The sequence below is a fragment of the Fusarium falciforme genome, chromosome 5 (genome assembly GCF_026873545.1).
Source record: "Fusarium falciforme chromosome 5, complete sequence".
NCBI lineage: Eukaryota > Fungi > Ascomycota > Sordariomycetes > Hypocreales > Nectriaceae > Fusarium > Fusarium falciforme.
In genome coordinates, this window is record NC_070548.1 from 2270128 (window position 1) to 2296650 (window position 26523).

The window sequence follows — 26523 nt, forward strand, 5'->3', positions numbered from 1 at the left end:
GAGGCAAATTGTTTACTATCTCTGCTGTTTCTTTCTGGTTGGCAATTTTATGTTGGCTGTCGACTTAGAATGAGGACCCTCGCCCTGCCGCTACCTTGTCCTCCTTGCTCAGTGCCAGTGCTCCCATGAAGGCCTTTTCCATCTCGACCCTTGCGACCCGTGTCGCCGCTCGACCATGGACCTGCTCGACCTGCCGGAGCCAATTGGTCCGCAGTAAGGCCTTCCAGAACGTCAGGGCAAAGGGTTTCGCCTCGGGGAGGTCCTCGCGAGGTGCCAATGGCCGGAGAACAGGCCCCAACCGCGCTGTTCTGTATGCCTCGGCTGGCGCTGCGACTGTGGGCGTGAGCACCCTCGCCTTTACCGACGAGATCAAGAGCGGCTACGAGGCAGCGGAGCGGACGGGCAGAGTCGCAGTTGCGCTCGCCGTGTGTATCAATGAGTAAACGACTATCTGACGCTCCAACAAAGGCTTGAGGCTAATTGGGTTTTTCAGTTACCGAACGACGTTGAATGCTAGAGAGACGACCGTAGACGAGCAAGAGCAAGATAACCTGCTAAACGCCTGCCATAAACGATGCGCCGAACGAACTCTTGTTGTACTAGAAAAGAATGGCGGTATCTTTATCAAACTCGGCCAGCACTTGGTACGAACGACTTGACGATTCTCAATAAAAGCCGCGCTAATCACCACCATGTACAGAGCGCCATGAACTATCTCCTACCCCCCGAGTGGACCACCACATTCATACCCCTACAGGATAAATGCCCCGTGTCGTCGTTTGAGCTGGTTGAGGAAATGTTTCGCAAGGATACGGGAGAGGAACTGTGGGACTACTTCTCCGAATTCGCTTCCGAGCCCATCGGCGCTGCCTCTCTCGCCCAGGTGCATCTTGCAACGATAAAGGATTCGGGTCGAAAGGTGGCCGTCAAGGTTCAGCATCCGGAGCTGGAGGCCTGGGCTCCCCTGGATCTCGCTCTCACCAGGTACACCTTTTCGACCTTGAAGCGGTTCTTCCCCGAGTACGACCTCGAATGGCTGTCTTCCGAGATGGACGTTTCTCTTCCCAAGGAGCTGGACTTTCAAGAGGAGGCCAACAATGCCCGGCGGATGAAGGAGCACTTTGCAAAGATCCCCCATTTGCCGCTGGTTATCCCAGAGGTGATATGGGCCAAGAAGCGGATCCTGGTCATGGCCTGCGAGTCTGGACGACGTCTTGACGACCTGGAGTTTCTGGACAGCAACGGCATTGACCGTGATGAAGTGTCAGCTACGCTGGCCCGCATCTTCAACGAGATGATCTTTGGCGACGGCGCACCCTTGCACTGCGATCCTCACGGTGGCAACATTGCCATCCGCAAAAACACTTCTCGTCGGTCTCTAGGACGGGGTCCCAACTTTGATGTGATCCTGTACGACCACGGTCTCTACCGTGACATTGACCTTCCCCTGCGGAGGTCATACGCCAAGATGTGGCTCGCAGTCATTGATGGTGACATGGACCGCATGAAGAAGTACGCCCACGAGGTGGCCGGCATCGAGGACAAGGACTTTCCCCTCTTTGCGTCCGCCATCACTGGTCGTGACTACAGCATCGTCAGCAAGTCTGGCTCTATTCTTCAGACTCGCACAGCCGATGAGGAAAAGACCATGACGGGTGCTCTTCAGGAGGGTCTCATCGTGGACCTCGTCCAGCTCCTCAGCCGAGTCCCGCGCATCATCCTTTTAATCCTCAAGACCAACGACCTCACCCGCAGCCTGGACGAGAACCTCCAGACGAGACAGGGTCCCATCCGTTCCTTCATGATCCTCGCTCGGTACTGCACCCGTACCGTCTTCCACGAGCAGCTCGAAGAAATCCACCGGAACGGCTCCTTCCTCTGGCCACTCAACGCCATACGGGTGTTCGCCGCCTGGGTGGGCTTCATGCGTGTAGAGGTCAAGCTGGAGGCGTTTGAGCTGTGGTTGTTTGCCAAGAGGATGCTGGGCCTGCGGAGCGTCGAGTTTTCGGGGGCGGCGTTGTAAAAAGGGAAGGGAATACAAGAAAGACTTAGACGATATATCAGTTATAGAACTGCACATATAATTAGCTGTTTCAAGCAATAGAGACGAGCTCTTGGATGGATGGCATTTGTTGGTCATGGTTTTGGTGTTGTCTTGGATGTGCTTGTTGTCAACTCTATACATGCAGAGAAGGATTTGAGAACAAGGAGAGTTAACGGCCACAGCCAAGTATACATGGGTATAGAGGCGTCTCTCAGCGTTACAGAGTTTCATTGATACAACCGAGATGGAGAATGTTTCGTTCAGCTCCAGGCATCACCCGCGCTAATAAAGCCAAGTCTGACCGTGAATTCTTGCGGTGTAATTACATGTCATATATAACAGCAGCCTCACCCCTGCAGAACAGACGATAACTTGATCACTTTCCCTCCAAACAACTTTAGTTAACAAGCACAGGATGGTCCTCCTTTCTCTACCTCAGGAGCTGCTGCTCAAAGTCGTCAAAGAACTTCATCTCGCAGATGTCGAGACCCTGGCTCAGACCTTCAACAGGCGCATCCACGCCACATGCATGCCCTTCCTGACGAAGCGCATAGCCGCTCGTAAGCACTCCAAGCGCATGAAGGAGTGCTTCGGTACCTATAATACTCAGAGTCACCTCTTCAAGCTCAGCGGGGATATAGCAGAGCAGCTGGGCTTTGACGGGGTCGACGAGATATCAATCCCCGACGGGCCTACCAGCGTGGAATACATGAACCTCAATGGGGACCTGTTCTGGATGGAGCCACTTGACCCGCACACGGCGAGGAGGATGGAGCCGCATCACCAGGGCCCTGCTGCTGGAGATCCCAAGCTCATCGACAAACTCATCGCCGACGCCGAGAAGCTCGGCTTGGAGCTTCCGCCTGGGTTCGTCACGTTCATGCGCAGCGAAGAGCTGCAGTACCGGATCCCTTCTGCGCAGGCCGCATTCTTTCTCCTCGGGGAAGACGGTTTCCGCAAGTGCCCCGACAAGATAGACAACGGCCTAGGGGGCTACATCATCCGGTTCTTTGTTGATCAGCAGTGGTGCTGGGTCTGGAGCCTGTACATATACCCTGGGGGCTGCGCCGTGCTGGGCAGCCCTGGCGACACCAACTGCGATCCCGAGGAGGCGGCCAGTCAGCTCCTGAAGGAAGGGAGGGCGACGCAGGAGGAGATCGACCGGGCTCGGGGGATGGGGTTTCCGGTCACCTATGCCATGGAGAACGATTTCGTCTTGCATAGCCTCGGCTTTGAAGAGTTCCTGGCAACGACGTACTATGAGGAGTTGATGTTTTACGTCATGAATTACGAGCAAACGGGGATTTCGAAGGGTCTGAGAGACTATCTTGACCACAACTACAGGAAGAAGGGGGGGCAGGCTAAAGAGGAGGAGGTCTAGGAGCAGCAAGTTGAGGCAACCAGCTAGAGTCCGGGTTCCTATGCTCTTCTCGCAAATGGCATTGTATTGTCTTCCTACCTTGACCTGTACACCAGTTCCCCTGAGCTGATCAGACTAATAATCCAAGCAGCATCTATAGGATCATTTTTCTAGTCAGGCAAAAGGTATACCAGGAAATCCTTGATGGAAGGAAGTACCATCACGAACAACCCCAGGGCAGCAATATCTTCAAGAGAATAAGACCTCCAAACGGCAAAAAGAGTGGTTCCGCCCGGGATCGAACCGGGGACCTTCTCGGTGTTAACGAGATGCCATAACCAACTAGACCACGGAACCGTGTCTTGTTGTTGAAGACCGATTCGAAATTGGAGGCTATTCACCAGAGGGAAAGAGGACTGTTATTGTGAGACCCACTTCACAACGGGGCTTCAAAACTAGCCGATCCACAACCCTTCTCTCCTCCTCTCCTTTCTCTCCCTCCCAACACGCCGGCACATGTTCTGCATGTGCTCCTGGCCTTCCATCAAGCAGAGGTTCCGTGGTCTAGTTGGTTATGGCATCTCGTTAACACCGAGAAGGTCCCCGGTTCGATCCCGGGCGGAACCACTCTTTTTGCACTCCTTCACAACTATCACCAAAACCCTCAACTCACCCACAACCCCACGCTTCTCTTTTTTTCACCTCCTCCACTCCAACTCGACAGGCTCTTGACCAGCATACGCACTTCTTGACGTCATCAAGAAAACGGGTTCCGTGGTCTAGTTGGTTATGGCATCTCGTTAACACCGAGAAGGTCCCCGGTTCGATCCCGGGCGGAACCATCCTTTTTGCTCTCCTGGCCCATAACTCACACGTAAATACTTCGCAGACTTCTCGGATGCTTCTCCTTGCTTGTTGAGAAGTGGTTGAAGGACTGGTGGCTTGGTGGTGGTTGAGTCTTTTTTTGCAACTCGAGACTAAAACGCCAACCCGGGTTGTGGGTCTCACGATATCTCGGAACTCACAATCAACTTCACCAAGTCTTTGACAACTCCATTTCAAAGCGGATAACCCGTGACTGGGCATGAAGTGTGTTAGAGGATGAGATTTTCCAAATATATACTACTTATATTGAAATGTGCTTGTTGGTAGTATGTTCTTTGGCTCGGGACTTTGCTGTAAACACCTGTCGGAACATGCGGCTCAGGGGCGTTAGCTACACTCAATGTCATATGCTGTCAAGTATCTACTACAGTCGTCATAAGCTGAATCATGCATATCAGTTTGAACACCAGTTTGTTGAATCAATATGTCTCTTCGTTATCAGGTACAATGCCATGCATATCATGATGCCTCATGCGCTGTACAGCCCCAACTCCGTGCCAGGATATCTACATAGGTTAGTCTCTAAACAGTCATTCCCTTGCCCTTGTGTTTGATACACCAAACTCCGTTTCATCCAATGCCATGTTACTCAAAAGTTCCTCTGCCCAGTAGACCGCCCACAACGCCAATTCTCCTCTCGGCACCCTTGACCTTTCTCTCCTCTCTCCTCCGCTCACTCTCCTCCAGCTTCGCCCTTCTCTCACTATCACGAGCGAAGGCGTGCACGCCACTCTTCTTGGTGGCACCCTTCTTGATCTTGGCTTCTTCTCCAAACCCGCTTGTTGGTGTAGAAGTTCCAGAGCTTGTTGTGGAAGTTGACCCTGAAACGAGCGAGTTGGTTGTCGCACGGCGAAGTAGGGCAGGCACCTTGAATGAAGATGTCGAGGACGACCCAAATGCCATACGCCCAGTGCTGACCGACGATGAGTTGTTGCGCTTGAGACTAATCCTGTCAACGACGGCAACGCGGCCGCGGCGGGGATTGGGTCCATCATTCTCCTTCTCACTGTGGCCATGAGGAGCAGCTTCTTCTTCACCCTCACTGTCCGACCCAACCTCGGTAGCGGGAATGACCGACCCGTGAGGCTCCTCCAGAAGGTTGGAAAGAGTCTCACGGACTTCGCCAATGTTAGAAGGCTTCTTGCCATCCTTGGTTCTTCGCATGTGGGCAGGAGGTCGGTTGTCCGCAGAGCCAAGTGTCTTTCGTGGCTGGCTATCAGGGACAGTGTTGGATGTGTTGCTGTCTTCCTCCTGAGACTGGGACTGCTGTGATGACTCGTTTGGTTCCTCTGGGGCATCCAAAAAGTCCATCTCATCGTCACTGCCCCGATCTTCAATGGTTCGCAGGAACGCTTGGTTACCAGGGTTCTCGGCAATCTTCTTCACACGCTCATCGGCAAACAGTGCCTTCTGCATCTTTGCAAACTGGCGCCGCTTCATGCGCCTGCGGGCCTCGCCATCGTCGTCCGAATCATCAAGATCATAGCCTGCACCACGCTTGCGGCGAAGCATGCCAGTCGTGATGTCCTTGAAAAGCTTTTCAACCTGCTTCTCATCCTCTGCACGCTCGCGATCACTATGAAATGTTAGAATATGCTTCCCCAGTAGAGTCAGATTACACTTACGCATAGAAAGCGGCAAGCTTGGCCTCGTCGACGTCGTTTCCGGCAGCATCGTCGATAATCTCCTTGAGCGAGGCGACAGATTCGTTGTCACTATCCTCACCGTCCGCACCACCGAGACCAGCGTACTCATCCTCAGATTCCTCGGCCTGCTCCTCAACCATTTCCTTGGCCTTGCTCTTCTTGTGGTTGAACGCTTCTTGGGCCTTGCGCTTCTTTTCCTTCTCCGCGCCCTCCTTGAGCTTGCTGAAGGCAGTGTTGGTTTTCTCAGCGGCTGTAGGCTCCGGTGTTTCTTCGATGCGTAGAGGAGTCTCCATCCTGCGACGAAGACGTCCGCGGCGAACCAGAGGCGAGTCTGGGCCAGCTTCCTCAGCATCAGCCATCACAGTATCGACAGTTGAGACAGGGACTTCAATGAATCTGTCCTTCAGGGGAGTGTGGTCCTGAAGACCACCATCCTGGGATAGCTCGATCATCTCAGAAAGCTGTGTGCTCTCCTCTCGCAGCAAGCTGTCAAGGCCACGCATCTGAGATTGGGAAAAGTTGAGTGCAACGCCCTGGGTTGTCTTTTGTGTGTCGTCCTTCTGACTATCCATAATCATGTCTTCCATCGGCTCGTCCATGGTAGCTGAGAAGTTGGAATCCGGGAAGTGGTCGAAGTCGGGCATCATGGATTGGGTCGGGCCATTGGCAGAGTCCATCTGACTATCGTCCATAGTGCCAGCAAAGATCTGGGTCAGGCCAAGACCAGCAGGCCCCTGAACGGGTAGGCCTGGGATGAAGGTCTTCTTGGCTGATCGAAGCACTGATGTAGGGGCGGCAGGGGACTGCGTGTTGGGAACAGTGGGTGATGTATGCACAGCGGCCTTGACGGCCTTCGGTGTCGACTTGACGATGTCTTCGTCCTCATCGTCAGAGATAATGGCGATGGGTTTCCGCGTTCGTCGCTTGTGCAGGACTGGGAGGTCATCTGCATCTTCATGAACGTCCTGGCTGACAAGAGGAGTTGAGTCCTCAGCATCGTCGGCAGATGCTTCCGATTCCGCGTCTTCTGCTTCAGCCTCGAGTAGAGGGTTGCTGTCTGCCTCTTCATCAGACTCTTCGTCCTCCTCTTCAGATCCAGACAGCTCAACAGCTGACACCTCCGCATCAGCTTCATTGCCAGACGCCTGGTATTCCTCGTCGTCGCTGTCATCCCAAGCAAGGGGATCAACCTCTCCATTCTCCTTCTTTTCCTTCTTTGCAGCAGCTCGCTCTTCCTGCATAATCTTCTGTGCCTCCTCTCGTGCTTTGGCAACAATGTCATCGACCTCCTGCATCTGGCGCTCGCGCTCCTCTGCAGTCTGGATAACGACACCCTGGGCCTTGAGCATCTCGATTCTCCGCTCACGCTCCACCTTGGCTTGCTGACGGGCCTTCTGCTGAAGGTAGGACTGAAGTTCGCCTACAGTCATGCCGTGATCGTCTCGTCGCCTTGTCTCCTTGCCAGGGGACTTGAGTTGAGCAAGAGCTTTCAAGGTATGGATAGAGTTGTGCTCTTGGGTCTTCTTGGAGGGAACATTGTCGAAAACGGCTCTGACCCGGTCCTGAACGGTTGTGGTGATCTCAAGTTCATCATCCGAGTCCAACATGGTGACGTTGACTCTAGCAGGAGGAAGCTTGACGCGAACCTGGCGACGAGGCTTTTTGGCGGGTTGCTGGCGATCAGGGATATCGATGGCTTTCCCTTTGCCCTTGTCCAACTTGAGCTTGGCAGACTTTGCCAGGCTATCGGGGTTTGACAATTCCATGTCCTCGTCGACCACCTCGGCCACGGGCTCAGCAACCTGCTTGGCCGCCGGCGGCGAGCTGGGAGGTGTCTCCGCATCCTGCATCTCGACATCGCTGTGAGGCGTGGCGCCCCTGCTCGAGCTGACAATCTTGGGTTCTGGCTCGCCAGCAGGACGGTAGTTGAAGCGCTCGAACAGGCTGTTCTTGGTGATCTTCTTCCTCGTCTTGGCCTCATGTGTGAGCTGCATGTTTCTCGCCATCCTCTGGGTTTCCCGGTTCATCTCCTCGATGGCCTTCTTGCTTGCCTTCCTGATCTTGGGCCGGTCGGTTTGCGTAAGCCGGCGGCCACCCTCATCGTCAGTGATGCCGGAGTCGTTGTCGTCCGAAGCCATTTGCTCGAGCTCCTGCGCAAGCTCCTCTTGCCGGGCAAGTCGCTCGGCCTTCCGTGCTTCCTCGGCAGCCTCTTCGGCGCGCCTCTCTCGCGCCTTGCGCTCGGCGAGTGCCATGAGACGTTCCTTAGGGGGCAAATAGCCTTCAGAGTCGGAGTCGGCGTGGGTTGATTTGGAGGGCGAGGGACGAACGGGTGATGATACGAAAAGGGCCGGGCTGCGTTCTCTGGACGCTCGAGTTGAGCCATTGGCAGCTGGTGATTGTGGTGCTCGGCGGAATAATCTCCGGGGAGCAACGGGGAGGTCATCCTCTTCCGACTGAGCATCGGGCATATCGGCATTTTGCTCTTTCTGTGCCTCCTTCTCGAGCTCAAACATCTTCCTCACGCGGTCTCGGGCTGTTGTTTTCTTGTTGTTGGTCGTGGCCTCTGCTACCTGTGGTGCCTTGGTCACGGCCTGCATCCTCGACGCGAGCCTGCCGCGAGGTCTAATCTCTTCCTCGGACTCATCATCAGATGCATCCTCATTTTGTGTAGATAATTGTGTGAGGTCGATGTCTCGTTTCCGCTGTGGCGACTTGGTCTTTGTGGCTTCTTGTGAAGGGGAGGCTTCGTCGTCGCTGCTCCCGGCTTCTAGGAGGGCTTTGAGCTGAGCTCGCGGTGATAGTTGCGGTTGCTCTGGTGACCCGACTGACGACGCAGGGGACGAAGATCGAGGGGTAGTAGCCATGGTTAATGGCTATAATGTTGAATTAAAAAAAAAAAAAAATCGTATGAAAGAGACAGCATGTGAATATAAACAAATGTATCGCTTAATCGGTCAAGTTTTGGAGGGGTTGAGTGATGTTGATGAATTGATGGACGAGAGTGTGGATGCGGATGGTGGGTGTGGAGGAATTGGGAGGTGGCTCTCAAAAGGTGTCAGTGCGTGGTGGGGAGCTTTACGCGACGCGTGGTTTAAGAGGCGTTGACGATACGCGACGCATCACAACCGCGTAAAGCACGTCGCGAGCCACCAAAGCCACATAAAAACTCCCTGTCACGATGGTTGCTCCGTGCACGCATTCGTCGATTGCCGCGGTTCAGAGCATTTGACACTTTTAACAAGGCACGGACCTAACTTAGACATGGGTATCAAGCGTTGTCATGGCATCAAGGGACTTGGCATGAGAAGAATGGACATGTTCAATTTTGGAGCCTATGAATATGTAGTTGATACTTGTCTCTCCTCCTTTTTTTTTTTGGGTTCTTTTACGTTGTCTCTTTCAGTAATGACTGTCCTAATTCCTCCTCTTTCATTCTATGTAAAAGCAATTGCATCAATTGAGCACGCAACGCTTAGAAGAGCTTGTGCTCAAGGGTCATGTCAGACTCAGGCTCAAGACCGACACAGGCGCGGAAGATGTTGGTCAAAGCCGCGCGCTGCTTGGCAAGAGCGTTGACAACCGGGGTGCCGGGAGGAGTCAGAGGAGCCTTGAGCATGTAGCTGAGCACACTCAGGACGCTGTGGAAGCTCTTGTACTCAGTGGTGGCAGCTCCGTCAGTAGACGCAGCCTTCCACTGGATACGAGACATCATCTCAGCGATGATGACCAGGTCGATGATCAGGGGAGAAGCAAGGAGAGAGTCCTCGCAGATGTTAAACATCCTATTTCCGGTTAGCAAAGTTCACATCATAGCACAATTATCAACTTACGAAATGGTCTGGTGGCCACCCATGAAAATCTCAGCGTAGTACTCATCGAGAGCACGCTTGTTGTCGGCAACCGCGGGCATGTACTTGATCACAACACAGTGGTCGGGATGCTCACCCTTCTTGTACAGCACGTGGTTAGCCTCGACCATGTCGTCAACGACATTGGACTTGGAAATCTCCTTGGAGCGGAACTGCTTCTGGGAGCTCAGGTTCTTGCCGTCATTGTTGCCAAGATGGTTGTAGCTGGCAATAGAGGTCAACTTGATACCGGCGTTGATGAGGAAGTCAACAAGAGCCGACTTCATCTTGGTCTGGCCAGACTTGAAGTCATCACCACCAATGAAGGCGTTGTGCTTCTCGGCAAGCTCAATGGCACCAGGGACAAAGGTGTTCTGGGGAGAACCGTTGATGAAGGGGGCGCCCTCAAGGATACAGGCGACAGCAAAGACGGTCGAGGGAGCAACCTCCTCATGACCCTGCTCAATGGCCTTGAGAAGGTTGTCAGCCGTGTCGTTGACACCCTGGATGAGGTCGGCATAGCGCTCAGTGTTGGCAGTCCACATGACAATGACCTTGTCGAGGCCGTTCTTGGCCTTGAAGTCACGAATGTCCTTGCGGAGCTGCTCAACGTGAGCCATGGAAGCCTTGGTACCCTCGAGGACGTTGTCGGCGCGATCCTCCTGGTTGGCAGCAATGAAGTCAGGGTAGTAGATGGAGGGAAGAGGAACCATCTCAGCCATCTCCTTCTTGACCTGGGCCTTGAGAGTAGGCTCAAGGACCTGAGCGCGGTCCATGGCCTGAGCCAGGTTCAGCTTGCTAATGTCCCAACCGCCGATGACGAGGTCATTGGGGTGGACCATGGGCAAGATGTTGTGGAAGGGGATATTGACTTCCTGGTGGGTCTTGGCATCGGTACCGAGCTTGAGGGTCGAGCCCATGACAACGGAACCATAGTAGTTGGACTCGCGAGGACCCTCCTTGGTCTCCCAGGAGAGCTGGCGGCGGTTGGCGAGGATGCCGGCGGTGACGGTGGTACCGTTGTTGCCGCCCCAGCCGACCAGCATCATGCCGACCTTGGGAATCTTGCGGTCGACCTTGAAGTCGTAGAGGGTCTCATTGGGAGTAGCAACATACTTGCCATTGGCGTCAACGTCGACTTTGGTGGTGCGGTAGGTGTACTTGGAGCGAATCTCCGCATCAGTGTAGGTGACATTGGGGGAGTTGACGGTGAAGAGGTCCTGGTGGGCCGAAGAGCCTCGGCCGTTGGTGTAAGCCCCGTTCGAGGAGCCCGTGCCGACTTCCGCGTGAGGAGCCATGGTGAGCGAGTGGCTTTTGACGTGGAAGTTTGCGATTTGCGTAGATTGGACGGGTTCAGATTTTGATTTCGACCTTTACTGTTCAAAGGTCGAGTCCGCTGAGCCTCCGGAATCGGCTGAGCAGCGGGCTCCTGCGAACGGGTGGTGAGTCCTGGAAGGGGGGTCAGCATTGTGAATTCCGGCTGTGGTGTTGACCATCATGAGGAGTGTCCTCTGAGATATCGAGTCTTGACATACGAGTTAAGGAGATTGGAAAACGTCTTGACGACTGTAGTGACCAAGGTTCGGTGCCTTGGTCCTCTTGTAAGAGTTTGTTTAGTTTTGGCGGGGTGGTTGTCGCGGGGTAGCGGGGTAGACAGCAGTCGAGGTGATATGGGGTTTTAAAGGGTTAAAGGGGTTGAAGGTGTTTTGTTAAGAAGCTTGATGTGTCTGAGAGTTTTGACGGTTGTTGTTGGTAAAGCAGAAGAGTAGAATCAGAAAATCCACGGGATGGGGAGGGTTCAAATACGGCACATGAGATGGAGACAAGCAGCAGGTACTGCCACGTTTGGTTCCCCCATTGTGGGTTTTGGGCGGTGAGCGCTGACGACGCGGCGCTAGCGGAGTCGCGATAATCTAGCGGCTTGCGGAGCGCCTGCGGAGGGCTCGGGGGGGCAATTGGTTGGGCCTGGGTAATGTCTTCTGTATGTTTGTGGACACTTCTGCACAGCCGAAGGCAGCAGGCTTTCCCACAGGGTTGGCAGCGTTGGGATCGGGAGCGCGGAGGATTCAGCCAAGAGCTTGGAGAGGCGGAGATGGCTTCGAATTGATGCTGTAGCTTCATTGAGGGCCAAGAGCTGGCACGCGAGCATGATTAACCGTCAAGACTTGTCTTGGTCTTGAGCTGGTACCTTTAGAGACAGTCTCGGCAATTGAGTTCGACATGACACCTCCAGCCCTCCAGTCAAGTCATGGCTGACCCTGCCATCATGCAGAGTGCTTGCACAAGAAGACCCGTCTTGCCGAACGAGTGGCCTGAGCCCCTGACATTGTGCATTTCCCAACATTCGACATCTCGGTACGGTACGGTACAGCACAGTAGCTTCGCTTGATGTTAGTTCGTGCAGGAGAGCACACAAGAGGTATCGTCCCTCTTAGCCGCCGCCAATGAACCTGTGTCGTGTGTCTTGTCCCTACCGGTGTCATCCCCGATGATTGGCCTTACCCGGGACCTTCGGCGATCCTTTAAAGTCCGCTCCCGATTCCGTTGAGCTTCCGCGACTTCGGCGTGGAACCGAGATTTCGAGGACGCGGAAAAACTTGGACGGGCAAGAGGTCTTGCGTGTGTGTGAACTTGCAGAAACATTGTCGCACCATACCGAGCCGCCTGCTGCAGATAACCCGTTATTGCCACAGGCCGTCGTACTCGCATGTGGCTCTGATACGCTCGAGACACGGCATGCCAAGATTGCGCGAATATGTGCCTCGCTTTTTCGTCGTTTTGTTATGACGAGGGAGCGGAAGTTCTTTGCTGGAAAATGTCCACTGTGTCAGCCGCATATGTAGGGAACCTTTGGATAGAGAAGACGGCGGAAACTGTCCCGCAAGCTCAAAGAAGTTATTATTCCATACACCTAAACAGCTGGACTCCTGGTCTTGGCACGAGCCCTTTGAAGGTTCTGGTTCAGTAACTGAATTTGCCCTAGCTTCTCAAGCATGATACAATCCGTCCTGCAGACTTACAACAAGACACGTGCACGCCGATCGATAACGTATCTACTGACCGCTGGAACAGAATGCTATCGAGCACGAAGAAACCACGGGCAAGACTGTTCCATCGCTTGGTCCATCCCGTGAGTCGTGCTGCTGTCGATCATCCCACAAGAGAGCGCTAACCATTATCCCGCAACGGCTCCAGCGCTTGCGGCAACAATTCGCTTGTCCTAGCATCCATATCTCTGTCCATTTAAACAGGGGTCATAGCGCCAGCCAGTCGCAGTTTGCTGCAGATCTCTCTCTAGGGTCTCATTATTGTTCCTGCGGTGAGGTGGAACTTGTTCCTTCACATGTAACTGTGGATGTTATGAGCCGAAGCTCCACATCGGTTCAAACTGATGTTTGCGATGATGGGCTCTTCTCCGCCGGGTGAATCGATGTTCCGGAGGTTCCGGCTTCACCGTCAAATGCGGGAGAGCCAGAATGTAGTTAGCAAGTGAGTTTGCTCCGTGGAGAATTCGTGGAGAGGCATGAGGCCTTAGGAGCTATGACCTCTTTCTTGGATGGAGAACTGCTGGATCCGAGGAAGCTTCCCCCCCTGTGGACCACAGTTGTCAGTTTGTCCCAGCAACCTGATCAAGTCCATTGTCATGGAGCCTATCACCATCCGAACCAGTCTTCGAATGGACCTGTGGATTGATCGACTATGCAAGACCCCACGGTCGACCTAAAGCATCCTCTGGTCAAGTTCTAGATGTTGCGGGGCGATCTCTCGTTCTTGATGAGGTCTTTGTGTGGGCTTTATCGAATCTGCCAAGAACCGCCATGTCTCTCATCGCCATGGCGACATTATGGTCTTCCGTGTCAAAAAGGCGCAATAAAAGCTAGAAGCAGAAATATGCCGCTGCCACTGTCAGCTAGAAGGCCAGTCGAAGCGCCCATCGTGGGGACTGGCTTGCCTAGCCTTCGTTGCCATGCAATAACTGACGACATTGCTTCATCTCAGCCCCGTGCATCCGAGACAGGTCATGTGTGTCAGATAGCCGATCGACGATCATATTCACGAAATTGCCCCCCCCAAAACCGCTGTTATCGTGAACCACCCAAGCCATCACCTTAAAATGAGACCCATGCGAGGCTAGGCCTGGAACCCCCAATGACGTTCACCAACACTATCAGCCGCTGTGGGCTCCTAGCAACTCATGACTAGCATGGGCACTAGATGTCAAAGGTCTGGTGAGGTAACGACCCTGAGGGATACGGTTATTGATAGCATTGGTCCCAACGATAAGGAGGATGTCAGACGCTGCGGAGCCTAGAATGCTTCGTTGAAGATGATCGTATGATGGATTTGCTTCTGTACGGCCAAGGCGTCTAAATGTTTTTAATCTGGACGTCATGAGAGTATGGCAAACTCTCTTGGATGGTTCTAAATGCCGAACTTGTCAGCCACGATCATCACACGACTGTGGTCTCGTCCAGGGGTAGCTCCAGTCTGCTAGCCCGGGCACTGGAAACGAACTGTTTTCAGCCCTAGGTCGTGTGGTTGTTGTGGCGGGAGTTTTGAGCTCTCGTCTGCCGAAGAAATGACTCTTGGACGTCTCATCGTGGCGTTTCTTGGTGACCGATCTATTGATGTTCGGCCGATGCTTGGCGCTCCAGTGTTGATGCCCTCACCCGGGAGAGAGAGGACCACAGAAGATCCCGTCAAATACCTGAGACAGTGGGTACCATAGCAGCGGCATTAAATGCTTGGCTGTCTCGGGCCTTTGCAACACGCTTGTCTTGCAGATCCGGCTGCGCTATCCTCGGCACAATTCTCGACGCTTGGAGATTGCATCGCGACTGAACCCTCCAACCACCCGTCACCGAGTGTCACTCTGATCACGGGGTAGTTAGCACTAACAGACAGCAACCTGCTGTATTTGGCGCGTAGAGATGAAGATCAGCCACGGTCTGTGACGGCGTAGCCCCCCAAACAGGACAAGCAATTAAGAAGCAGTCTCCAAGAGGCCGGGGTCAAGCGTGTTAAAGCCATTCATTTTATCCTCCATTCACCAACATGAGCCAATCAATATCAATGGATGGCAACCCATGCCCGCTGCCAGAGATTACTCCGTACGGGGATCCATCATGTTAGCAAGAACCGACGCCAATGCATCCATGCATGTACAATTTCTCCGCTTGCGGTCCCCTTTCAGCCTTGTTCATAGTGGGTGGTGGGTGATAGCTAAACCGGATCGAGAAGCCCGCTGATGCCGTCTCGAGGCCGGCGAGTGATGAAGCGGCATTGTTGGTTGTCTCGCGTCTCTAGTGGGCAGGATTATTGATTTGTAGCATCCTCAGTAATTGCGCTGCGGGCTTCCATCTCAAATTCTAGCTTTGACAGGCTGTTCCCCACGACGCTTCACACCACGCGAGGAGCAATAAAACCAGGCGTTTGATGAGGTAGCTCCCCTTTTAGTCGGCCGAGACCCCATTCAGGACTAGGGCCACCAGAGGCGCTTCCCCACTGGACAGAGCTCCTGCAAGGTACCCGTAGCCGTTCGCCTGTTCCATTCGCAACGTTGGATCCGTCCTTTTCCTTCTCTTGTAATGGATGGATCCATGGGAGACAGACGGACGCTGTGGCGTCTCGTATGACTTGAGCCGGCTGAGGCCGGACCTTTGTTCTTGTTGCGCTTCTTGGTCGACGGTTGCGGGAATCGTTTGATGAGCAACAGTTAGCAGAGCGCTCCGTGGCCAGTGACGGTAACGCATCTGGACGATTCGCACCGCAAACGTTGGCGTGAGCTGCATGCATCGTCTATCGACGCCGCCAAGAGCCAATTGCGGACTGTTCAACCCTCTTCGGATCACAACGCAACCTTCCGTATCGGTGGAACTGGTGCAGGGCGGCCAGTCCGAACAAAGGACGGTATTGCCCAGGTACAGCGTTGCCCTTGTCCCCGTCTTCCGAAGAGGCAATGGATGCATATGCATCATTGAGGAGGCGAACGAACCGAATCACCGAAGAGCGAGGCCCTGTACTGTATTCTACCAGGAATGCCAGGCCAATCTTGGCTCCCGCAGTGTCTCTGCCATCTCGCCAACCCGCCCTGAAGATTGACCGCATGGCCGCAGAGCCGTGTCTCAGGCCGCCTCCCCACGCACGCCAGCGCCAGGGTGTGCGAACGCTATTCTAGCAGAGAAGCTTCGGCGAAGCAGCCGGCAGGTCGTACAAAGTTTTGGATGCTGGGACACGGTTGGAATGCTCTTTACCACGAAGTTGGAGGCGACGGCTAAGAATAGCATCCACGGGAGGACAAAGACAAGAGATTGATGGGACGAGCACTTGATCCGATGCATCGATGCGCCGCCACCAACGACTGAGCCGTGGGATGGATGGGGCATGATTTTTAGAGTCAAAAAGACAAGCTCAGAACCCACGGACAGAGACTCACGGATGCTCTGGCCGACCTCCATCATATTCTTCCACACCGCGCCCACCGCAAACCCGTCAGGTTACAAGCCGTCTCGTTGCAGTCACCAACCAGGGGTACAAGGATCTCTCGGCCAGCGCTGTGACCAAGGGCGCCGAGGTGAGCCAGGATTAGAGCCTGGGATAAGCCTGCGACCAGCCATTAGTTCGGCCAAGGGTCCCCCCCTTTAGCATCAACCCGCCCACTCGCCCTCCACATTCGAGACACGATGCGCATCGTCCCCTTCTTGCAAGTCGACACCTGACTTTCTTTCCGTCCTTTCACGTCGCAGCCGTGTTCGTGTCGTGTTTCGCCTCTTTCTTTCCGTTCCGTTCCAGTTTTCTACTGAAGCTGCAAGTCATTTTCAGTTGAACGACGAGGCTGGACTCGAGACGAACCATACTCTCATCCTCGACATCGCTCACCGACTGACTCGCTTGGATACTACCCCGACCACCGACGCGGCAATTCCACAGGGATTCTCGACTCTTCAGTTCAGCTCAAACCGATCTTGACATTGCAACTTGAGAGTTTATCGGTCATAACGTTCATCACAGCTTTGCCTTTTGGCATCTTGCGCTGCCGTCATCGACCCCAGGGACACCGGTCACAGAACTGGCCTGGGGTACGAATGTAGAGGTCTCACATCAAGCGTTCAACTGAGACGACCGCAACAGAGCCTGCGTTTATCGTCCGTTCTGCGCATTCCATAAGGCCATTCTCGCACTTTGGCTGGCGAAGCTGGGCAGCATCGCTTTAATGCAAATTGGAAGAGCTGCTGTGTCGAATAAAGCTGGATATTCTCGCCGATTGCGACACAACACACCGTCACCATGGCTGTCCCACGAGAGTCCATGTTTCTACCGACCATCAAGTGTTCGTCATGTGGTCGACAAGTAGAAATATCTCTCATGGGCGAGCACATCTGTACCCCGGCAGAACCTGAACGTAAGAACATGAAAAAGAAAATTCGTCTTGCGCCTGGTACTGACTCGATACGATAGTCTCACCGCCGCCAGAGCAGTACGAACCTTACACGCCATACAGCCCAGTACCACCTCCCGAAAAGCATGGCCGGGTACCGCCATCACTTGACGTCAATGCTGCCAGTGAGTAGGTCTAGCAAATTGGGTTAAGGAGTCGCTGACGATGTTGTAGACCAGCCTTTTCTGCGTCAAGGGCAGCTTACACCGAACAGCGATCTATCACCACCGGGCGAATTGGGAACCTTTTTTGATTCAGCCCCAACACCTCATGAAGATGACTTGATCATGCCGTCTCCGCGCCCGGTCGAGCGACCCGGCGCTTATGGAGGCTTCGGTGAGAAGAAGCATGGTCCGGACATGCAACCTCGCTCCATTAGCCCCAACGGTGGAGTGAATAATACACTGCTCAAACGACTCGATACGATCGCGCCAGGCCCTTTCGATGCTATTCGCAGCCCCTCAGCGACATCACCGTCGTTTCCAAAGGAAATAACGGGCAGCACTAATAACACGATCACTAAGCACGACGATTTTCTGAGTGCATCACCAAAAGACATCTACATCTCGAATAAAACCGACATGTCAACGTCTCCCACGGGAAGCAACAACAACAGCAACAACAACAGCAACAACAACGCTATACCGCCGCGGCGGCCGTCGAGGGACGACTACGAAGGGATTGGGAACCCTTATGATTCAGATGACCAGCTTCAACCTCAGCCTCTGGGACTTATAAACCGCTCCGATACATTCCCCAAGTCATCATTTAGACCGGAGCCACCCCTGAGGACGCCTTCAGCACCAGGAACGAAGCCTGAGCGGGTCAAGGCCGAGGATGGCCGCGGTCATGTATCAAGGCCATCTATGGGACCAGACACATCAAGACCACCTCCCCCACGGAAGAGTTTGCTTCGCCCGCAACATCCCGGCAAGATTTCAGCATCGGTCGATCTTGCTGCTGAATTCGGCATCAACAATCCCTACCACACCCCTTCCGACTCAACGTCATCCGGCTACTCGACTTTTAGCCATCAGAGCCGAGGGAGCTCCCAGACTAGCCAGGCGAGATCTCAAGCTCGCCGCGACCATTCAGATGCATCGACTATGGATGGTTTGATGACTGACCTGGAAACCTCAATGGAGAGCTTGGGTTCCAAGGACCCTGCTCCACTACAGGTCCCTTCTCGGAGCAAGTCACCCCTTTCGGAGTCGCCCCTGGAAATTTCTCCGAAAGACCACAAACCGGACTTTACCACTCAAAATGGACCTCAGGTCGAGACCCGGGAACGACCAAGCGAGCAGAATTTGTTCCCAACCTATGGATCCTCGCCGCAAGACCCATACCATCACGATCCCGTCGCGCAATCAGGGCGTGGGGCCAACAACATCCCCTCCCCTCTGGCACCTCCCATGCGAAAGGGTTCCCAAGATCCTGCGAGGTCTAGGGGCAACTGCAAGGCTTGCGGACTTGCTATTACAGGAAAGAGTATCTCTTCAGCGGATGGAAGATTGACAGGAAAATACCACAAGGCCTGCTTTGTCTGCACAACATGCACCCAGCCTTTTACGTCGGCCGAGTTCTACGTCCTCGACGACAAGCCTTACTGCGAGCACCACTATCACAAGCTCAACGGCAGTCTCTGCGGAAGCTGCGCGAACGGTATCGAAGGACAATACCTGGAGGACGAGTTTGCCATCAAGTATCACGTTGGCTGCTTCCGATGCCTTGACTGCGGCCGATCGCTTTCCGAAGGCTACTTTGAGGTGGATGGCAAGTCATACTGTGAACGGGATGCCTGGCGACGAGTCCAACAACCTTGGATCTCTACCAATGGACCGCCTATGGACCCCAACGGGCCTATGAAGGGACCACCAGCTCGGTCAGCGTCCGGATCCCGACCCCCGAACGGCATGGTTGGCCTCCCCAGCCATCCCGCGCAACGGCTCGGCCCTGGCATGGGTCTCCCGCGACCTCCGTATGGCATGCCGCCGCCAGGCCACCGCCTTGCACCCGGACCTCTCGGCCCCCCTGGCCCCCGACCCCGGATGAACAAGCGCAACACTCGCCTTGGCATGATGTAACGACCTGATGTATACTTCGCCTCATATGCTTCGAACGCTACGACGCTATATGGAACACTACCTTGTCTTGTAATATTGATCTTTGACGCGTCCAGGACGCGAATACTATAACTCTGTCTGCTTTTGCTGGTTTTTGTGCGGGGAGTTGAGCTGGCATGTGGACGTTTTTGTCGTTATTATACCCCCCATTGTTTTCGAACCCTTCCCCGAAGCACTGTTTTGTATTGAGAGATCCTCTCGGACCTGCTTTGAGCATCAGTGCGGGCGGCTTTCTTGTCCTGATTTATGGGTATGATCCGTTGCTAGCAATCATGGGGGAGATTTGGAGTACAGGATGAGCATTGGGCAGGATAGGCCTCGGCGGCATAGCATTGTGATGAGTACAGACTTGACGTCTCCCTAATTGAATTATAGTTGAGACTACTTTTGATATTCTTACCAGGATTGCGGTTCTCGATATGCTGGCCCCCTTGCAATGACTGGATATTAAATGTCTAATTGGGGCCTGTCAAGCGAGGATGAATTTGCACCCCTGAGCAGAGTGCTTGTCGTTCAAGGTCCCGCTGTGGCTTGCTTTATCTGGACATTTTCCCACGCGACGCCCTCGGCCGTTATTCAGGGGTAAGGGAGGCGACAAAATCGGAGCCGGAGGAATTATTGACGCCTAATAATGTCAAGCCTCTGACCTTTTAGTTTCCTCGGATAATGCAGAAAGACATTGGCGAGGGAGGTGATTCTCTTCTGGGCGACTTTAAAGTTTGAAGCGAGCTTCCTGGTCGTGTATAGATCTTCTAACACTCCCTTGGTCTTGTTCTCCGTGATCGTCTCCTGGAGATAAGCGGTAGAGTCAAGGGTATTGCTCGTGACTTTCCATATAGCTGATAACTGACTGAGTTTGACCCTGTTCTCCTTCATCATACCTGACCGAGGCCAGTCGTCTCTGACAGCACATAACCCACTAGAAACTATCAACCGAGGCAGAAAAAAAAAATAAAGATGTCCTGATTGTGGGTTAGAAGAAGAAGCAAATTCCAAAATCTCCGTAATGAAGCGTGGAGACGATCCCGTTGCAACGGGAGCTAGGGATTCTTGGCGTCCAGCCCAAAGACGCGCCTCGACCTTAAGGGTTTTTTCCCACTGGGGGGCAGGGGCACGCTGCGCTAAAAGGTTCTGGTTATGGAGAAGCGAAGCGGATTCTAAAAGTAGGACGATCAGCGCTGTGCGGAAAGGCTTGGCCTCTGGATGAGAGCCTGGGGAACTTGGCTGTGGTGAGAAGTGGTAGGTGGAACCCGGCCCCTCGGGGTTGTCGCGGGAGTGAAATATTCGAGGTTGACTTGTTTGATACTCAGCCTTTGATGGCAGTGCTCTCATGTCAGATTGATATCCATTGATAGATGTGTACTCTGTAAAGAGCAGAGAGTCATCGAATGCCTCTGGTTCGTCAAGCAAGGTCGTTGCAGCAAGGGCGGGCAATGTCTATCCATCCAATAGCTCTAATCATGTGAACCCCAGCTTGTGTCTTGGCGAGGTGATTCCGCAGCCAGGAGGGTCAATGGAGATGCCCTCGTGTTAAGGGGAGGATGCCGTATTCAATTTCCATTCCATCTTGACGGTTCTTTGGAATTCACAAGATCCCCAACGGCTCAGGATAGGTTGAAGCGATGGACCTGGCGCATGTACAGAGAGCTGGAGTGCTGGAGTTTAGAGTCCCCTCCACTAACGGCGCCGTACGCGCCAGTGTCGCGCCACCTCCTGCCCGCCCGCACACCCATATCCCCCCTAATCAGAGTCGGCGGTCCATGTGCTGTCCAATCCATCTGCGCTTCGTCATCCGCACCCCATTCCATCCTATCCCATCCATCTCACCCTCCCTTGAGAACTTGGTCCCTCCCTTTTTCTCTGCCATTCGCATTCGTCCTCTCAAGACGTAGCGTCTGGCCTGGTTTTTTTCTTCTTCTTGCAACGTAGTCCTCTGTTTCTGCGTCCCATCTTGCTTGCTGGCCTTCTTTGACAGAGGCCGCGCCACTCCTTTGCAAGAAGATCTCGGCTCCGAATCGAAAGGGACTTGCATTTTGCGACCAACTAAAAAAGAGGCATACGATCCTTGGCCTTGAACGACTCGGTTCGGCTCCCTTTCGTCGACATTCATCCCTCGCGTCGCACCAAACGAAAGCAATCACCTCGTCGTCTTCCGAATGATGCGCTACTGATCGTTGTTCAACGCGTCCACTACCTCATTTTCGATTGCGACGACCTCTACCGATTCTGAACTACACACCCTCACTGTCTTCTCTATCGGCCATCCTGTCGAATATTTTTGCCCACCATGAAGAAATGGCATCCTCATGGGCGGCGCATGATTGGCGTCAAGCTTCGGCCTAGGTCCATGGTGATAATCACCTTTGCCATGGTGTCGGCCTACTTTCTCCTGTTCAGCGGAAGTCCCAACATTCAAGTTGTCCCCTTCGACCCCAAGGCCCAACCTGCGAGCGGCAATGGCAACGGCGCCAATCCTCAACCCAACGAACAGACCGAGGATCAATACTCTAGCATTCAACGAGAACTGTGGGAGCTGACAGCTCAAGATCTAAAGGATTGGTGGGATCCTACCGACAACGAGGACCCCAATGATGTTGAGCCTGGCTACGAGACTGATGGAAAGGAGAGAGGCTTCGGAGATCTCGGCAAGCTGCAACATGAGAAGGATATGAGAAAGGAATGGAGACACGCTTATTCCGTCACCTCCAAGTAAGTACTCATGACCTCTACGCACTCCAACTCCAAGCTAACTGCGCCTGCTCCAGCTTCCCCAATTCGAACCTCATTTACGGAAAGACGCTGGCCAACCTCGAGTTCCAGGAACAGCGGTCCGACGACTTTAGCAAAGACTTGCGATTCGACGCTGATGCCGACGTCGAGTACAGTGCCGAGAAGCCAGTTCGCTACGACCCCTATCCCTCATACAACAGCGCCGCCTGGAAGGAGGCTGGCTACGCCCAGTACTTCCCCTGCAAGGGAGCCAATGGAGAGGTTGTCGAGGACCTTCTCGTCTTCAAGGGACGACCGCGCGAGTGGCCGCTCCCTCGCTTTGGTAGCTTCGACGCTTTGAATATGGATCCCAACCTCTGCTGGGAGCGTGAGACGCGACTTGGTCCCTATGGTCTGCACCGTCAGTACAAGAAGGTCGGTGGCGAGCCGCAGCCTCTGAACTGGGATACTGTCAACTGGGGTGATCTTCAACGGGCCTGTCTTCACAGAAACGCCCAACGTTTCGACATGAACAGAGAGCGTGTCAACGAGTACCTCAATGTGTACCCAGAGACTGTCATTGGACCCCAGCTGCCTGAGCAACCCGATGTCCCTGGGCAAATTGCGCCGGTTTTGCCCGGTGCGCCAGCTGAGCAAGCTGCCCCCGGTGTTCCAGTTGCGCCCGTTGCTCCAGTCGCCCCTGTTGTGCCGGCTGGTCAAGCTGATCGGCCAAACCTCATGAAGCGACAAATCGAAGTCACGCTGCAAGCACCCAATGTCGACGAAACCACATCAAAGGAGGATTCTAACAACGCTTCCAACGAGTCCCCGGACCGGTCTCGCGAAGAGCCGTCAGTCGATCCTCGTGATGGAAATGTTAATGCACCTCGCAACGAGTCCTCCAGCGAGCCTAGCACTGCGTCGTCAACCGAATCTCCTGATGGGTCCTCCAATGAGTCTCACGATGAGTCTTTCAGCGACTCTCGTGATGAAAATGCGGATGAAACTTCCAACAAGCCATTGAACAGCTTCGACGAGTCCTTGGACAAACATATTCGTGTTGGCAGAAGCACCAAGAACCCCACAACCGGCTTTGTTTCAGAGGCCCGAACTGCTATTCTTCTGCGTTCCTACACCGGCAAGGACTACACCGAGAACGACAAGCAGGTGATCCGTGCCCTTGTTTCTGAGCTGTCTCTCAAGACTGGCGGCCAGTACGAGGTCTTCTTGCTGGTCCAGGTCAAGGACAACAATCTCCGCATCTTCGACGATGATGAAATTTACCAGTCGGTTCTGTCACAGAGTGTTCCAGCTGAGTTCCGCAGCATGACGATCCTTTGGAATGATGAAGTTGTCTGGAACCTCTACCCGAAGTTGACCGACGAGGAATCACGAAATGTCCACACAGCGCAGTGGCTCTCTGTACAAAAGTTCAGCCAAGACTACCCCCAGTTTGACTATGTCTGGAACTGGGAAATGGACTTCCGCTTCACTGGCCACCACTATCACCTTCTGGACAAGCTCGGGGAGTTCGCCAAGGCTCAGCCTCGAAAGTTGCTATGGGAAAGGAATGAGAGGTGGTACATTCCGTTGTTCCACGGCGACTATGACACGGCTTTCCGCAAGGACGTCGAGGGCCGATACGGCGATGATACCATCTGGGGCCCCCCGAACCTGCCCTTCATCAACCCCATCGGGCCCAAGCCTCCGGTCTCAAGCCCTTCACAAGACAACTATGAATGGGGAGTCGGCGAGGAAGCCGACATGATTACCGTCTCGCCCATGTTCAACCCTGTCGGTAGCAACTGGGTCATTGCTAACCAAGTCTGGGGCTACAATGATTCGACACACCGATCCCAGGATGTCCCCCGACGAACCACGATCGTCACACAGTCTCGAGTCTCCAAGCGCCTCCTCAACATCATGCACGTCGAGAACCTCCGCGGAAACCATGTGGCGTCTGAGATGACGCCACAGACAGTTGCCCTTTTGCATGGTCTCAAGGCAGTGTATGCTCCCCATCCTGTCTTTATGGATCGAGACTGGAACGGAAAGTTCCTCAACAAGTGGTTCAACCCTGGCGAAAAAGGCGAATGCGGTGGCCGCGGCAGTCCTATGGGCTGGGGACGCGAGCGAAGATATATCGGTTCAACTTGGTACTACAGAGCCATACCCCCGAACCGACTATACAACAACTGGATGGGCTGGGTTGATACTGGTATTGGTGGCCGAGAGTGGGAGGAGAGGCATGGCCGCCCATGCTTGCCCCCGATCATGCTACACCAGGTCAAGAACACCGAGCCAACCTCAGAGGGCCATGAGACCACCTTTGAGCTGGCCTATGGCTGATTTTCAGGCGCCATATGATTCGTGATCTTCTTGTTACCATCTTGCACAAGGGTCTTGTTGGACCCTCCCTAATGACGGTTCTACCAGGGGATGACATTGTACTATGATTGTGGAAGATACTGTCGCATCGCGTTCTAGAAAGGAAAGGGAGAGAAATAAGAGATGCACAGCCGGGCGTTTTGCGGGAGTTGGGATCCATTGTCGGTTTTTTGCATAATGTATGTACCAAGTGTAAGAGACACACAAGACATACAGGGAGGAGAGGGATAGAGATAGATGGTCCCTTGAAATGAAAGCTCCACGTGTCACTTTTGATCAAACAGCGTCTGCCGTATAGTGTGTATTCGAAACATGGTACTTGGGGTGAGATTCTCGGTAGATGGGCACGGAGAATAATGTCGCGCTTGTTGGTTCATTGCTGTGATGGTGTTAGTGTCCAACTGGAGGTTGAGATGGGAGCTTGCTTACGTCGTGGGTGAGACCCGACATTTTGCCGCTCCATCACAATTCCATCGTCAACGTCACTCACTCTATTCACATCACGCTCAAGCAACATCATCATTCTTAGCATCCTCTATCGAGCATGGATCCCGCATGGAGCAGCTTTCACTAGCAAGCGGTAACCCGTCGTCGAGATTCAAGCCACACACGGGCTCCTCACATTGTCGTGGTGCAGCCGCCATGCACGCTCACACAAGACCATGAGCCCTCCTCCAAGTGTGAGATGCTCATTCGCTCCATATTGAAGGAACTTTCTTCTGATGCAAATTTTAGACGCCTACGCCGAGGAGGTTTCTTCTTGCGAAACGCGGCGCCACTCAGTCGTCGCAGACTCCTACAGGTCCTCCGAGATTTCAGTCGACTCCCCGCTTTGGCTCTTCATCTGTTCCTAGGCCGACGCAGAGTCGCACTATCGTCGACATTGAGGATGTAGAAGAAGTTGATGATCTCGTCGAGGAGAGTTCTTCGAATACAGACGATGAAGGACTTGAAACGAGGAAGCATGCTCCCCTCAACGACTCCATCGAAGTCGAAGATGATGATGTAACGGCTTCGCGGGATGGTAGTGTCGGCATCAGCATCTCCGAAGATGACGAGGAAGAGATGCCTCGGAGGTCTATCGAACGTGAATCGCCCGAACTATTAAATCTGCCTCATGACACATCTCCCTTGGAAGAGAGAGAGCCCAAGCGGCGAAGAGTCTCAATCTCACCAATGCCAGAGTCAAGCCCTCTTGGCGAACGCCACTATCTAAACGACAACAACCTCCAAGATACGGAAGAGAGGGAGCACACGCCTACGCAGAGTTCGGTAGAGAGTCTGCAAGACGCCATCCCAACACACGACGAGGCCAGGGCACCCCAACAGCCAACCTTTCGCCCGCCGCCGCGTTTCAAACCAGCAGAGGTCGACCCCACGGTCGAAGGCCTCCCCGCGGCCTTTTCCCCCCAGCGCCGGGGCGCAAAATATGTGGCAGGCGGGCTTGCCGCCGGGCTGCAGGGGTGGCTCTCGGAGGTGAAGGGCTGGGAGGGCACGGTCCCGTCTGCCGCCGCCGCCGTGTCTGTCGTCAAGGTGGTTGTGGAAGAGGTTCGGCCGGGGCGCCGGATGTACTTGGTCACGGGCCGGGCGGGCGATGACGGTGCTGCGCTGGCGAGGAGGTTCCTGCTCGCGGGAGAGGGGAGATTGACGGGACTTGGACAGAGGGCGGCTGTTACTGTCGGAAATGTTGTCGAGGTCGGTCAGCCAGTGTGGGATGTCGAGTTGGATGGACAAGTTTGGACCGTTGCATGCGATTGGGGAGTGTCTTGACAGGAGAGAATAGTTGTGTGCAAGTCAACTAGAAAACCTCAAGCTGTCAGCCGGCCTTATAGTATGCCGGGAGAGGGAGAGTTACTTGCCGGATATATAGAGTTGCGTACGACAACCAAGTTAGAGTCTATTCCACAGGGCATCATCCTCGCCATCGTCTTCCACAACTCTCGGAGTTCATAGACTTCAGATACCCAAGTCATAGCTTGTCCTATACAGCCCTAGTTTTCAACTCCATCCACACACAACCCTATAGAACCTCTCGGCACCAAACCAAGCACATACGACCATAGGCGTTAGAGAATACGGGAT

The 26523-nt window shown here is 54.0% G+C and overlaps 7 protein-coding genes across 7 annotated transcripts; 5 read left to right on the forward strand and 2 right to left on the reverse strand.

Moving 5' to 3' along the window:
- Positions 1-125: 125 nt before the first annotated feature.
- NCS54_00691600 (ABC1 domain-containing protein) lies at positions 126-2023 on the forward strand (the record flags this gene model as incomplete). Its single annotated transcript, XM_053152357.1, has 3 exons — positions 126-439; positions 494-644; positions 701-2023. The coding sequence occupies 3 exons, from the start codon at positions 126-128 to the stop codon at positions 2021-2023; spliced, it is 1788 nt and encodes a 595-aa protein (XP_053008332.1).
- A 436-nt stretch (positions 2024-2459) lies between these two features.
- On the forward strand, positions 2460-3425 carry NCS54_00691700 (Hypothetical protein; the record flags this gene model as incomplete). The annotated part of the gene is made up of 1 exon (XM_053152358.1): positions 2460-3425. The coding sequence occupies one exon, from the start codon at positions 2460-2462 to the stop codon at positions 3423-3425; it is 966 nt and encodes a 321-aa protein (XP_053008333.1).
- Positions 3426-4874: 1449 nt separating this feature from the next.
- Positions 4875-8799, reverse strand: NCS54_00691800 (MRC1 domain-containing protein; the record flags this gene model as incomplete). Its single annotated transcript, XM_053152359.1, has 2 exons — positions 4875-5865; positions 5915-8799. 2 exons carry the CDS (start codon positions 8797-8799, stop codon positions 4875-4877), a joined length of 3876 nt encoding a protein of 1291 aa, XP_053008334.1.
- Positions 8800-9407: 608 nt separating this feature from the next.
- On the reverse strand, positions 9408-11081 carry NCS54_00691900 (Inositol-3-phosphate synthase; the record flags this gene model as incomplete). Its single annotated transcript, XM_053152360.1, has 2 exons — positions 9408-9717; positions 9766-11081. The coding sequence occupies 2 exons, from the start codon at positions 11079-11081 to the stop codon at positions 9408-9410; spliced, it is 1626 nt and encodes a 541-aa protein (XP_053008335.1).
- A 5989-nt stretch (positions 11082-17070) lies between these two features.
- Positions 17071-19305, forward strand: NCS54_00692000 (Hypothetical protein; the record flags this gene model as incomplete). The annotated part of the gene is made up of 3 exons (XM_053152361.1): positions 17071-17185; positions 17242-17346; positions 17396-19305. 3 exons carry the CDS (start codon positions 17071-17073, stop codon positions 19303-19305), a joined length of 2130 nt encoding a protein of 709 aa, XP_053008336.1.
- Positions 19306-21631: 2326 nt separating this feature from the next.
- Positions 21632-24402, forward strand: NCS54_00692100 (Hypothetical protein; the record flags this gene model as incomplete). The annotated part of the gene is made up of 2 exons (XM_053152362.1): positions 21632-22053; positions 22110-24402. The coding sequence occupies 2 exons, from the start codon at positions 21632-21634 to the stop codon at positions 24400-24402; spliced, it is 2715 nt and encodes a 904-aa protein (XP_053008337.1).
- A 701-nt stretch (positions 24403-25103) lies between these two features.
- On the forward strand, positions 25104-26211 carry NCS54_00692200 (Hypothetical protein; the record flags this gene model as incomplete). The annotated part of the gene is made up of 2 exons (XM_053152363.1): positions 25104-25121; positions 25177-26211. 2 exons carry the CDS (start codon positions 25104-25106, stop codon positions 26209-26211), a joined length of 1053 nt encoding a protein of 350 aa, XP_053008338.1.
- Positions 26212-26523: the final 312 nt, after the last annotated feature.